Source organism: Gouania willdenowi, chromosome 4 (genome assembly GCF_900634775.1).
Source record: "Gouania willdenowi chromosome 4, fGouWil2.1, whole genome shotgun sequence".
Lineage (NCBI taxonomy): Eukaryota > Metazoa > Chordata > Actinopteri > Blenniiformes > Gobiesocidae > Gouania > Gouania willdenowi.
The window spans coordinates 25,255,470-25,268,745 of NC_041047.1; the positions used below are offsets into that span (position 1 = coordinate 25,255,470).

Sequence of the window (13,276 nt, forward strand, 5' to 3'; positions counted from 1 at the left end):
ATAGAGCAATTTACCACAAAATAATCTCAATGCGCTTATCAAAATATCAAATCCATAATAAGAAAGAATTTAGCGACAGTGAAAAGAAACAACTCCCTTTTAACAGGAATAAATCTCCAGCAGAACCAGGTTCAGAGGTGGAAGCCATCTGCTGCGACTGGTTTGGGTTATTGAACAGAAGGACCAACAGACCAGGATAGAGAGATAGAACATCAGAGTGTCTCAGACGAGTTGAGCCGTGAACCACTAATGAGGAACTCCTATCATCAGCTTCACGACACCTGAAACAGAGAAGAGAGAGACGGACGAGGAGAAGGCACTGACTGCAGAAAAATGATACATTATTATCAAGCCAGCCTGCCTTGGCCTTGGGCCTCACTCCTAGTGGCCTAGTCAGCACTTTTTGTAAAGGTGACAAATCTATTCCCGTTTATTGATAAGCTAACAGAGACTCCAAGATCTGTAAATGCGACTGTTCACAGATGAGCCCATGTCACTCTAGTGGTTGTTATGTTATGATTCAGTCCTGTTTATGCGGACTGTAAATCATAGCAGCGACATCAGAATTTGAATCTCTTCCCGTTTATTGAACCAGTAAATCCGATCGTTTACAGATGAGCCCATGTCTGCTCTAGCGATTAGATTATGTTATGATTCAGTCATATATTGAAAAAAAATCCCAATAATCACCTTATACTTTAATATCAGGATATATTGTATCGTAACGTGACCTATGTATTCGGATACAAATCGTATCGCCAGATGCCAGGCAATACACACCCCTATGATACGGTCATATATTCTAGAAATGTCTTGTTAACCTCCATTTTCTGTGTGATACAGCAGTCTCTGTAGTTTTTTTCAGTTGTTAGACAGTCATTTCAGTCATTTTACATGGTAATATTAATAGTTGTTTCCTGTTTGGTACATGTTTAATTAGCTCACCGGCTAACTGCTAATGATAACTTGCTAGCTATCAATTTCCCCCATCGTATACAAACTATATAACAAATGCTACATCTGTAATATTTGTTGTACACTATTTAAATGTTGTAATATACATTAACAGATAATAGATATATTATCTATATCAGTGTTTCTCAAATGGGAGTACGTGTACCCCTGGGGTACACGATGGTACTACAGAGGGTGCTTGAGAGAGAGAAAGTGAAAAATTTACAAATGAAGATGTTGAAAATATGGGGTTTTGTAATGTTAATTTTTTTTTTTTTTAGTTTAAAATGATAATCAGAATAATAATGGTGATTGGAATTATCTTAATTAAAACGTGAACTGAATATACAAGGGTCAGTCTTGGTCCCACACCAGGCAAGAGATGACCAGAAATGCTAAAAACTAGAAATATATTAATTTAGGAGACACTAAATACTGTTTCATTCCACTTATTTACAAAATGAGATTCATTAAATTGTGTGTTATCACTCATTATTTCTATCATTATGCTCTGTAGTCTATAGTTGTTTTTTCATAGAATTTTGAGCAAAATGTTGAAGGGGGTACTTGAGCTAAAAGAGTTTGAGAACCACTGATCTATATCATTATTATCTATATATTATAATAGATAATGTAAATGGTTGTTTCCAGTTTGGTCCATGTTTAATTAGCTTACAAGCTAACTGATAATGCTAACTTGCTAGCTATCAATTTCCCCCACCATATACAAACTATATAACAAATGTTACATCTGTAATGATTGTTGCACACTAATTAAATGTTATTTTATTCTGTTTTGTTTATTATTTATTTGTTTATTGTGGACTTCTTACAACTGTGTAACCATTACTTTGGACTGAGAAAGTTGTTGTTTGAGACAAACAATTACAAATGAATGTGGCACTAGTTCCATTACTGAATTTCATAAAAATTAATGTATTGCACAGATTTAAAAGTAGGCTTAACTTGTCATTTCCATGGAGATATGGAGATGGTTGTGTTGATATCAGTATCTGTAATTTAGTGTTGGACAACATGGGAGTCTTGGACATTGCCAAAAAAGTAAATATGGAACATCTCTAATATTAAGATATTGTCAATACTTAACAGTTTTCTCCACCCAGTTATTGATATGTTACGTTGTTCCTGTTTTTTGCCTTTTGTTATACTCTGTTAATTAGTCCCTTAAGGTTCCAATTTATGGTCTTATTTGTCTTTTATTTTGTCTCTCTCCTTTTTATTTTCCAGGCCCTACATCAGTTGTATTACGATCCTAATATAGACAACAAAAACCTGGCTCAGAAATGGCTGATGCAGGCACAGGTCTCTCCCCAGGCCTGGCAGTTTTGCTGGGTTTTACTAAGCCCGGAGAAGGTACCGTAGCCACTCTCACTTAAATAGCAGCAACAGACACATCTTATGTCAGTCATATAAAATAATTATGTAACCTCCTCACAGGTTCCAGAAATCCAATACTTTGGTGCGAGTGCACTTCACACAAAGATTTCCCGATACTGGTCGGATATCCCCACTGACCAGTACGAGTCTCTGAAGAGCCAGCTGTTCTCCCAGATTGCCTGCTTCTCCTCTGGCTCCAAGATGGTGCTCACCCGTTTGTGTGTGGCTCTGGCCTCTTTGGCACTCAACACAATGCCTGAGGCTTGGCCTGGTGCCGTTCCAGAGATGGTGCGGGTGTTTCAGGAAGAGGGAGGAGGGGTGGATGGGAGAGCTCGTTGCCTGGCCTTACTGGAACTGCTCACAGTCCTGCCTGAGGAATTCCAGACCAGCCGCCTGCCACAGTACCGCAAAGGACAGGTACTGGACATCAACATTCACCACACTCTTCCTGCTTAATTAGTTCAATGTCTGATTCTAACAGGTTATCTTTGATTAGTTAATTCATTTAAATGCATTAAACAAATGCAGGCAATAATGTGTTTTACTATTAAGGCCAGTCTATTACTAAAGCATTTGTACATTTTATATTTGTACAATAAAGACACATTTTAATTGTGATTCAAAGAATGAATGAAAAGCATGAAATTCAGTTTTCTAGATGACTCTGCCATTTACATTTGTTGCAGTTTTGTTCATGCTTCAGGCAGCATGCACAATTTATTTTATAATTTATTATTAATGATAATAATAACACATTTTATTTAAAAGTGCCTTTCAAGCCACTCAAGGAAATTTTACAATAAAAACAGAATCACAAAAACAGTGTAATACAATATAAAACAGAATAATAGAAAAAAAGATGAAAAGATGAGAATGTGCAATAAGTTTCTCCCCAGATTTTTTTTATGATTTATTGGCTAATTTTATTGATCCACATATCAATCATTAGAGGGTGAGGTTAAATATTTATTATTGTATGTTAAGTATAAATAAAATACAATATGTAAAATGTAAGTAATGTGTCTTTTATTATGGCTAAATGCTACACCGCTGCCAGCTTGTTAACAAAAATGAAAAAAAAAAAAGCATTGCAAATAAAAATGTCTGCATATAGTTTTTATTCAATGTTTCTCAGCTGCAAAATGTTTGCTTAATTTTTTACAAACTTTCTAGAATCTCCCATTAATCTGCATAGCTGCATGTTATTATTTTGCCTGTTATATTTTACAATTAGGTCATTTTAAAGGACCAAAAATTTCTTGTGGCTCCAGATGAATATTAGATCAGAAAGGGGCAAATGATTTTTTAACTGTAGAGGTCAACAACCCTTGGGCTTTAGCCCTTGTCATCAAACAAACATTAGCCATTCTCCGACAGCAACTCTCATTATCTTCTTCCCTTTAGGTCCGGGGTGCCCTGGGTCGTGAATGGGGGTCAGTCTGTCCGTTACTGCAACAACTGCTGCGCAGGACGGACAGCCCGGGGGCAGTGAAAGCTCGCGTGCTGCGCTGCTTGTCATCATGGGTGCTGCTGGATGTGCCCCTCAGCGAGAGCGAAGCCCTGGTGCACGACTGCTTCAGTGCCCTGCCTGACCCAGAGCTCTTTGATACAGCGGTGGAGGCAATAGTTAATGCCATCTCGCAACCTGATTCCCAAAGGTAGGAGTCGTGTGTGTGTGTGCTCAAAAACATCTGGGCATAAAGGCCGTAGCACTGTTGGCAATGTTAAGACTTGGGTGCCAGTTAAAGTAGAAGAGAAATGCATTTGTCAGATCAAGGAAGCAGACAGGGGTGGGCACCTGGGGGCCATCCAGGAATGATAAAGAAGAAAAAATGAGAGTAATGATTTATACAGGGCTAGTTTGACGGGCAGGAAGAACAGCATTTTTCGGTTGGCTGGCGTTGCTATGGTAACAGAGATTAGAAGAAATGTCATCATGGCCTGGTTGTTTCAGACATGGCTGAGAGAGGACGGTGCAACGGCATGCTGCAAAGACCAGGGAGAAGGAAGGGGGAGGTGTGAAAGTATGCATGAATTAAGAAAAAAAAGCTTCATACCTCTGTGGGGGGTAGACTATTAAAGATGCTGCTGACAAGTCAATTTAAGCTCATTGACAAGAGGAGCAGATGGTAGAATGAATTCAAACCAGTTGAGGATCAGGTGGAGCATCATCAGCAAAACACACAAGCAATAGTTTCAGGGCTTAAGAAGATCCGTTCCTTTGCTTTTATTAAGGAAGCATGGATTGGTGGAATTTCTGCTCCTGAGGTGCAAAGAGTACTGAATTATGCTACTCAAGTAGAAGTATTGTTACTTGATTTAAATTGTACTCAAGTACAAGTAAGACATACATAAAATACTCAAGTAAAAGTAAAAAATAGCTCAATTAAATAGTACTCAAAGTAAAAGTTATTAGTTACTTTCACCCCCACAATGTTTATTCTTGGTAATAAATCTTGCCACGGTTCCCTTATAAACAGTAAACATCTCATGTATAAACTTAAAAAGGAAGAGATCAAATCTTACACAATTGAAACTTAATTTATTTTCAAAAAATGCATCTGTATAAAATAAAGGTTTGTCAACATGTAATGAAAAATAAATAAATAACACCAATAAATTCAATTCAGAATTTAAAAAAATCTCAGGCTCTATGTATAACTAAACTCTAACTTTAACTCTAAAACTGAAAAAATAACCTCCATTTAGTGCTGTTTTGGCATGGTGCATTATGTTTAAGCTGTCTGGTCATTTCATTTTTTTGTAGTTTCACAATGTCCGTTGATCATTTAAAAACAAAAAATAATAATTTCCTCAGTAATGGTTGGGTGCAGAAATGTAACAAATTACTTTACGTCTTTTAACACATACATAAGTACAAGGAAAATGACTAATTTAGAAATATATTCAAAAAAGTACAAGTACCCATAAAAGCAACTCGACGACAGTAACGTGAGTATTTGTAATCCATTACTTTCACATTTGTCATTTACTCAGCGTATACAGGCAAGGTAAATGATAAAAAGCCATTAAGTCAAATAATAGATAGGAATAAAGATAAAATTAATGCAAGTATTTATGTTGTTTATATATTGTAATATAATAGAAATCTATAAAGAATTTGGTGAGAGGTTGTGTGTGTGGTGTTGAAGGCGCTAAAGAAATCGATACCAAGAATTTTCACTGCTCCGATTCCCTGTGGAGAAATGTGAGGGCACATTGCTGCACGTACAACAGCGTGTCCTCTACTCCGCCACTCCTCCCATAGCCCAACTGAAGGAAGGGTCTGGGTAGCCACTAGTGCTGTGTATGGGTTAAAATGTGTGAAGTCCACAGAGGTCTAATGCTCTCATTAGTGGCATGCTGAAATCACTCGTGGCTTCTGTTTTTGTCACTGGTTGCTCATTAGCACCTGCAGCATACTGTGTGCATCTTGTGAATGGTAATGAAGGATGGGAGAAAACAACAATTGCTCTAATCAAAGATTTGCATTCTGATTATTTTCCCTCAAAGCTCAATTTATCAATGTGTTGCTGTTAAGCCCCTTTGTTTACCTTTTGTACAGCTCCAGTCCCCTTTTTATATCTCTCACTGTTGGCACCAAGCCCACCTCTCTCTCTCTCTCTCTCTCCTCTCACTGTTTAAACACATTACATTCAACTTATTTGGGGCAATGCTATTGGTCCAGCTGGATCCTGTTGCTATGCAACCCATTTCCCCTGTCTCCAAGTGTTGCAGTAATTGCAGCGGGGCTCAGAGGTAGGGAGAGGGATGTATGTGGGGGAGGGAGGCGGTGGAAAGAGAAGAAAGGAGGAGTCATGACGGAGGCAGGAGGGCAGAAACAAACGGCTGATGTTGGACAACTGAGTTCAAAGTGAGTGAAAGGAAATGGGTAAAAACTGAACTCAGGGTGCATGACCTGCATCAGCAGAGAACCTGATTAAAAATACATGTTTTCCTGAGTGCGGTACACACATTAAGTCTATAACACTTGTACCGCTGCCACAGACGGCCTCACACAGGGGATGGAAACCAACAGACGTATAAGCATCAGCTTATTTCATGGAGGCCAGACTTGAACACATCAGCAGGATGTTTTCAGAGCCGTCAGAAAGGGCTGAATCAGCTCGAGATGCCTGAATTTTTACCTCGTAACTGTAGCCTGCGGGAAAATATAATAAGAAAAAATTTCCAGGACAGCAGGAAGAGGTCATGCATTTAAACTGCACTACTTTTTAATATCTGACCCGAAAGAACCCGTCAGGAACTGATGAGTCGTAAACGGCTGGGAATGTCACACCAACTTTATTATCCTTTTACATTAATCTCCGTGCAATAATGTGCATTCTAATGAACGATGAAGCAATGCATATATACTGTAAACCCCCAGATACACACACAAGATGATTTCCTTCTATTCCATTCACACATTCATGTTACCATCTCCATGACATTCAAATGTTCGCACACATGCCCTTCATCTCCAAATGTCAGTTGTCCTCTTGCTGTCATTAAGGCTGACACACGAGCGCTAATATTATCTGATGTCGTCACTCCGGCTCATCTGAGGAGTGCGTACACGTCTGTGTGCGACTGAACGCCTGTCAGTCCATGTGTGTGTTTTTCAGCCAGAGGGATGGATAGTGGTAGAAAAGGCTGAAACAGCAGGAAGAAAGCACAATAACAACAGCAGGGGAACTGTGAGGATGGAGTTTTGAATAATTTTTCTGTTTCTCTAAAATAATTGTGGGGGTGTTCAGCAAATGTGGTGTTGATTATATAGGCTGGGCCAACTCAAACTGGAATTTGATTTGAAATAAAGACCTTTCTTTGAGATGTAGCAATAAATGTGTCGACCCAGCTTTGTAGCTTATTTTAGTGCTGTATTAAGCGATTTGGAATCATTTTAAGTCTAATCTGAAACCTCTGTGGATGTTTGTGGTTGTGGATTCACAGATATGTTAACACTTTGCTGAAACTCGTTCCTCAAGTGCTGGCCCTCCAAGAGCAGCTCCAAGAGGCTGTGCAGAATGGAGACATGGAGACATGCCACGGGATCTGCAGGATTGCCGTCACATTAGGAGAAAACCACTCCAGGTGAGTTTTTTTTTTTCCTGTATTTTTTGTTTGGACAAACACACAAAGTTTACAAAGGGTGGCATACAACACAATTAGGCAGATAAAATAATAAAGTACATAAATGCTTGTGGTCTTTACAAGTCCTCTTTCTTAAAAAAAACAAAGAAAGAATTATTGATGCTTGAAGTCCGAATCTGTGAATATCTGCCAACTTTACCAAGCAGTGTTACGGTCCAAATAGTATCCAGATAAACTGGTGACTGGGTGGACTTTCTTTCCTGGACATAAAAAGAAGCAATGCATAAGTCACATTACTGGTGTATTGAAACATTATTAATACATAAATAAATCAAAACCAAAAATGAATGTTACACAATGTGGAACCAGAGGTGGTGTAATGAATCTACTGGTGCTCCTCGTTTCTTCTGATCAACTTCCGTGTTTGCTGACGACTGCTGTTAGCTGTATTTATAACGTGCAAAATAAACATTTTTACTGCCCTCAAAAAAGCTGTAATTGTTTTTGCAAAAGTGTCAAACGGTTGAATTTCTAACTTCTATTGTTCCTCACACCAGCCTCACAGTTGATAGTCAGTCACCAGTTTATTTGGATACTATTTGGATCGTCACACCGTGAAACAAAACTTAAACTTGAGCAGCTTTATATGAGCTAAAACATCCGAAGACTGAATGAAAACAGGACCAGAAAACTGCTGAAATAAATCCTAAACAGGAGGAGACCTGGGGAGGGAACCCAGGTGCAGTGGACTTCAGTACTCGCTCTAATTTCCCCGTAAATATAAAAATATCACACAAACAGAAGTTAAAAGAAACGACGACTAAAAACCAACAGAAAAACAGAAGTGCTGCTTATATGGTTTTTCTGTATTTCTGTTTTTGTTTTAAATTAGTAAAACAAAATAACCACACTGTTTGTTATTTTGATTTGGTCTTAAAACGAAATAACCAAAGAACGAAGGGTACACGGATTAAACTGGCCAGTGTGGGTCATGTCTTGTTTTTATCTTATATCAGTCCAGTCATCAAACCCTTTGAATTATTATTTTTTTCAATGGAATAAAGCACTGTAATTGCATTAGTTTGCCTAAAAGGTATTGTACAAGTAAAATTGGATTTATCGTAGGTTGTCATCTGTGTTGCTGTATTATCAATTGATTGTGCATTTCTACTTGTTCATCAGTTAACATTGGCAGAAAATTATATTCGGAAGTACAAAAAACATTTCATACACTTGATTCACATTATTCTGTAACATCAATTCATGTTAAGCAGTTCAAAAGATAAAACTAAATAATACTTATCCTGTCTAATAATATGAGTGTCTGTATAAATCACACTTTTTTTCCATCTCTCATCCTCCCCCTTTCTTCCCAAGGACCTTGTTGGAGCAGGTGGATCACTGGCAGAGCTTCCTGGCCTTGGTCAACATGATCATGTTTTGTACTGGCATCCCAGGTCACTACCCAGTCAACGAGACCACCAGCTCTCTCACCCTCACCTTCTGGTACACACTACAAGTAAGCGAAGTTGAACCACATCTGTAAAGTAACAACAAAAAGCTCTTTTAGGACTATCGAAAGCACCAGCCTCAAACCCGAGGCCCGGGGGCCTAATCCGGCCCTTTGGAGCATCCAATTCGGCCCGCAGGAGAAAGTAAAAATGACAAGAAAAATGACAACTTATGCAGTTGTAGATTTCTTAGTCCCATCCAATTACATGAATTCAATGAAACTCTACAACATTTGCAGGGCTCACAGCGTAATTGCTACTATATCACATGATGGCAGTCATTTCAAATGGCAAACTATTGAAATATATCTACATTTTTCAAAATTTCTACAATTTCTTTAGAAACTTCCTCTAAATTACACAGAAATTGGCTACTAAATCAAATAATTATGATCAATATGATCATGCAGGGACTGATATCTGTCATATATTGCTAGGATTTTGTTAGTGTCTTATATACTGGATTTTTAATTTTAACCTGGAAATGGAACTACGGCACAATAATGTTGAAATTGTGAATTTTTCCACCTAAATTCTGTGGCCCACTTTAGATCAAACTAATCCATATCCAGCCCTTGAAATGAAAACAAGTTTGACACCCCTGATCTAAAGGATGGGGTAGCTATAGAGACGTATTTGTTCATAAAAACATTAACATAGTTGTTTGAGGGGGGTTAATGTTTTTGTTAACAAGGGTATTATGGCGATTAAATATCTTCATGGATGTGTTTGTTTAGGATGAAATCATGTCCTTTGAGTCGGAAAAGCAGGCGGTGTATCTACAGGTCTACAGGCCAGTGTATTTCCAGTTGGTGGATGTCCTGCTGCACAAAGCACAGTTCCCCTCTGATCAGGAGTATGAATCCTGGTCCTGCGATGAGAAGGAGCAGTTCAGGATTTACAGGTGCTCGCATTTTCGTTTTTTTATTTAAATGACAATTTGCAGTTATATTATTTACGAGTAAAAAGATGGCTGCACCAGTTTAGCACCATGCTAATTTCTATCTGTAGTCCTTTATACATTTGTGAACATCCATGTACACAAATGTATAGTGAAATGTGAAGTTTTTTTTGTGGTGCATTGTTGTGTGTTTCAGAAGTACCTCACTGACAGAGCGATATGTAGGGCCTTATAAAATCAATTTTATTTTTCCCAAATTCTGTTTTATTTTTTTCCCAAATTCCGTGTTTTCCACTTTAATTTTAAAAAATTTATTTTTTAAATTTTTTTTTTTTTTTTTTTTTTTTTTTTTTAAAAATATTAGTTTTTGACTCCTTTGAGGAAACAAAATAAATACTAATAAAAAAAAAAAACATACTTCAACAAAAATGTTTGTAAAAAATAAAGTAAGATACTATTAAAAGGGAGATTATTCTGACTGCTCTTTTTTTTAAATTATTTATGTCATATAAAAAAGTGTGAGAACAGCATTAATTTCAGCCAATTTCCCCTCAGGGATCACTGGTTTACTGAATCTGAGCAGGTTTATTGTTTAAGTTTCAAACTCTACAATCCCTGGCATCCATGGTCTCGTCCACAACAACAGAACAATTTTTTCCAATGGATTTTCTGTAGCTCTGATGAGATGCTTTTCAAACGCTCTGAGCAGGTGAAGCTGATTAAAGCTGATCACGTTTCACGGAACGATGCAGTGCTACACGAGAATCGGACAGAGTTTTACAGGCACAGCAAAGTTAAACGGGCATTGGTGGCTCTGTATTTTAGGAGTCAGTGATGATTTGCGTAGTTTTTTTTACAGTTTAGACGGTGTTTGTGGTGGTTTAGGCAGTGCTTATTGGAGTCAGGACAGGAGGGGGGAGGGCGGTGCACATAATGAGCACTCCGCATAAAAAAACGTTCCTTGTTTCACGGTGACGGCGTTTCATGTTGATTCTGTCCATTTTTCTGCGTTTAACCGTTTTCATTGGTTGATTCCGTCCACAATAACGTTAACGCAGATTTTATAGGGCCCTACGATAGCTCAGCAAATAAGGGTGTTAGACTTGCTGATCCAATACCTGTCACGCAGTGAATGAGTGAAGAAGGTTTTTAAAATGCACTCTCCTGAAACGTGTGTTTTGTTACCTGGCAGGGTTGATATCTCCGACACTCTCATGTACGTGTATGAGATGCTGGGATCAGAGCTGCTGAGTAATCTCTATGATAAACTGGGAAGGCTTTTGACCAATACTGAGCAGCCTACGTCATGGCAGGTGGGCGACAAACAAACGGAAATCTGCTATTTTTAAAATGAAATTGATGAAGAGATTACTTGTTTAAGTTTCACTTCTTACTTTTTGTGTAATTTGTCAAAACCTTAAAACTCTTTATCTTTTGTTTTTAAATACAAGCCTTTTTGAGAATATTACTGTGCTGTTTACTGATGTGTTCACTCTCCTTACAGCACACAGAAGCTCTGCTGTATGGCTTTCAATCCATAGCGGAGACAATAGATGTAAATTACTCTGACGTCATCCCAGGACTGATAGGACTCATCCCCAGGATCAGCATTAACAACGTCCAGTTAGCAGACACAGTCATGTTTACAATAGGTGAGATATTCACAAATTGGAACAAAAATTGAAGTATATTTGGGCCTGGGGGGATCTTTTTTGTGTGTGTCTAAATGTGTGAATGCTCTCTAGGTGCTTTGGCTGAATGGTTGGCGGACCATCCAGTGATGCTGAGCAGCGTCTTGCCGTTGGTGCTCCAAGCTTTAGGAAACCCAGACCTTTCTGTGTCTTCTGTCTCCACGCTCAAGAAAATCTGTCGGGAGTGCAAATATGACCTGCCCCCCTACGCCACCAACATTGTAGCTGTCTCACAGGTGCTGCCACGTTTACCTCTATCTGGATTTTTCTAATCCATTCTTTCATCCTTTTCAATGTTGCTATGGAGAGGCAGACTTTAAATTTGTATTTGCAGTTATTTCGTTTCAGAAAATTAAAACATAATTTGTTTCCCCCCCATTTCTGAAGGAGGTGCTAATAAAGCAGATCCACAAGGTCAGTGTGTCCACATTCCACATTTTGTTCAGTCGCAGCACTCTTCCTTGCTATATTTTTCCACTGACAACCTATAATTTATTCTGAAGAATGAAGTTGGCAGTGTCTGTGTATAGCATATTTGTTGATTGATGTTTCCTGTGACTTCAGCAAAAATGTAACCATCCAATTGTGTTCGTTTACAGACGAGTCAGTGTATGTGGCTGATGCAGGCGCTCGGCTTCCTGCTCTCTGCTCTCCCGGTGGAGGAGATCTTACGAAACCTTCACTCTCTAATCACCCCCTATATTCAGCAACTGGAGAAGCTCGCTGATGAGACGGTGCGTGAGCAAATCAGCATCCAGCAGTGTACACACACACAAACACACACTCGCACAAAGCAGTCTCAGCTGGACTCTGGCCAATAGAAACAGTCCTTGTGTCTGCATGGTGTCACTGCAGTAGAACATATCTCTGCAGGACCAGATTGGATGTGACCCTGCCACATGGGCTAGTGACACACACACACACACACACACACACACACACACACACACACACACACACACACACACACACACACACACACACACACACACACACACACACACACACACTTCTGTGTCCACTTAGGTTAATCTATAGTCATTGAGACGGTGTTTCATCAAAAGGCAATTCATTCAGTATGAATTTCATCTGTATGCCTGGAACTATAAATACAGAACTGGTCTTTATCTAAGAATAGTTTTTTATTTCCTTTATTTAGAAGAAAATAATATCTCTGAACATCTTTTGTTTTCATGTTAGTGAATAAAGAAGTTGGAAGTGTTTTTATGCCCGTCACACTCTGATTCATCTACCCTCACTTCCTGGCTTTCTCACTTTTTCATCGTCTTCTGCCCGTTTTTTCGACGTACTGGCATTACATCAGACTAGGAAATCAAGTTCTCTGACTGAATAAACAGTGGCACCTAGTGTTGAGACCTTTGACTTAACTCACATCAGGGAGCAACAATCAGTGTCTGAAGGGGTTGGCTAAAAATAATCCAAAATTAATTTGGCTATGCCATTGAGTGGCACATGCACCACTTTTATCACCGAGATGTTGTTATTGTCTGAGAGAGATGTTGGCTTCAAGCAGAAGGTTCGTGGCTTTCCAAGGGTGTGGCTGCTACATTGTTTTGTTTTTTTTTGAAGACTTTCAGTGGTTTTACATCACCATGGAAACAAAGCAGCAGCTTAAATCATTGTTTTATGGAGAAGAGGCTGATGTGTGCTCCTGAACCATTTGCCTATTTGGTTCATTTATAATAAAGGAAATCTACCATGTA

At 38.6% G+C, this 13,276-nt stretch overlaps 1 protein-coding gene across 3 annotated transcripts in view; it reads left to right on the forward strand.

The window, feature by feature from the left end:
- Positions 1-13,276, forward strand: part of ipo13b (importin 13b) — a 38,341-nt gene that overhangs the window by 10,820 nt on the left and 14,245 nt on the right. For all 3 annotated transcript variants that reach the window (XR_003673878.1, XM_028444325.1, XM_028444326.1), the window contains exons 3-13: positions 2,203-2,328; positions 2,413-2,769; positions 3,757-4,010; positions 7,309-7,449; positions 8,827-8,968; positions 9,698-9,864; positions 11,054-11,174; positions 11,366-11,513; positions 11,607-11,788; positions 11,940-11,966; positions 12,152-12,286. Coding sequence is in view for 2 of the 3 variants with exons in the window: in XM_028444325.1 (XP_028300126.1) it covers positions 2,203-2,328; positions 2,413-2,769; positions 3,757-4,010; positions 7,309-7,449; positions 8,827-8,968; positions 9,698-9,864; positions 11,054-11,174; positions 11,366-11,513; positions 11,607-11,788; positions 11,940-11,966; positions 12,152-12,286 (1,800 nt within the window). In the remaining variant the exon portion in view is untranslated. The remainder of the gene's footprint in view (positions 1-2,202; positions 2,329-2,412; positions 2,770-3,756; positions 4,011-7,308; positions 7,450-8,826; positions 8,969-9,697; positions 9,865-11,053; positions 11,175-11,365; positions 11,514-11,606; positions 11,789-11,939; positions 11,967-12,151; positions 12,287-13,276) is intronic.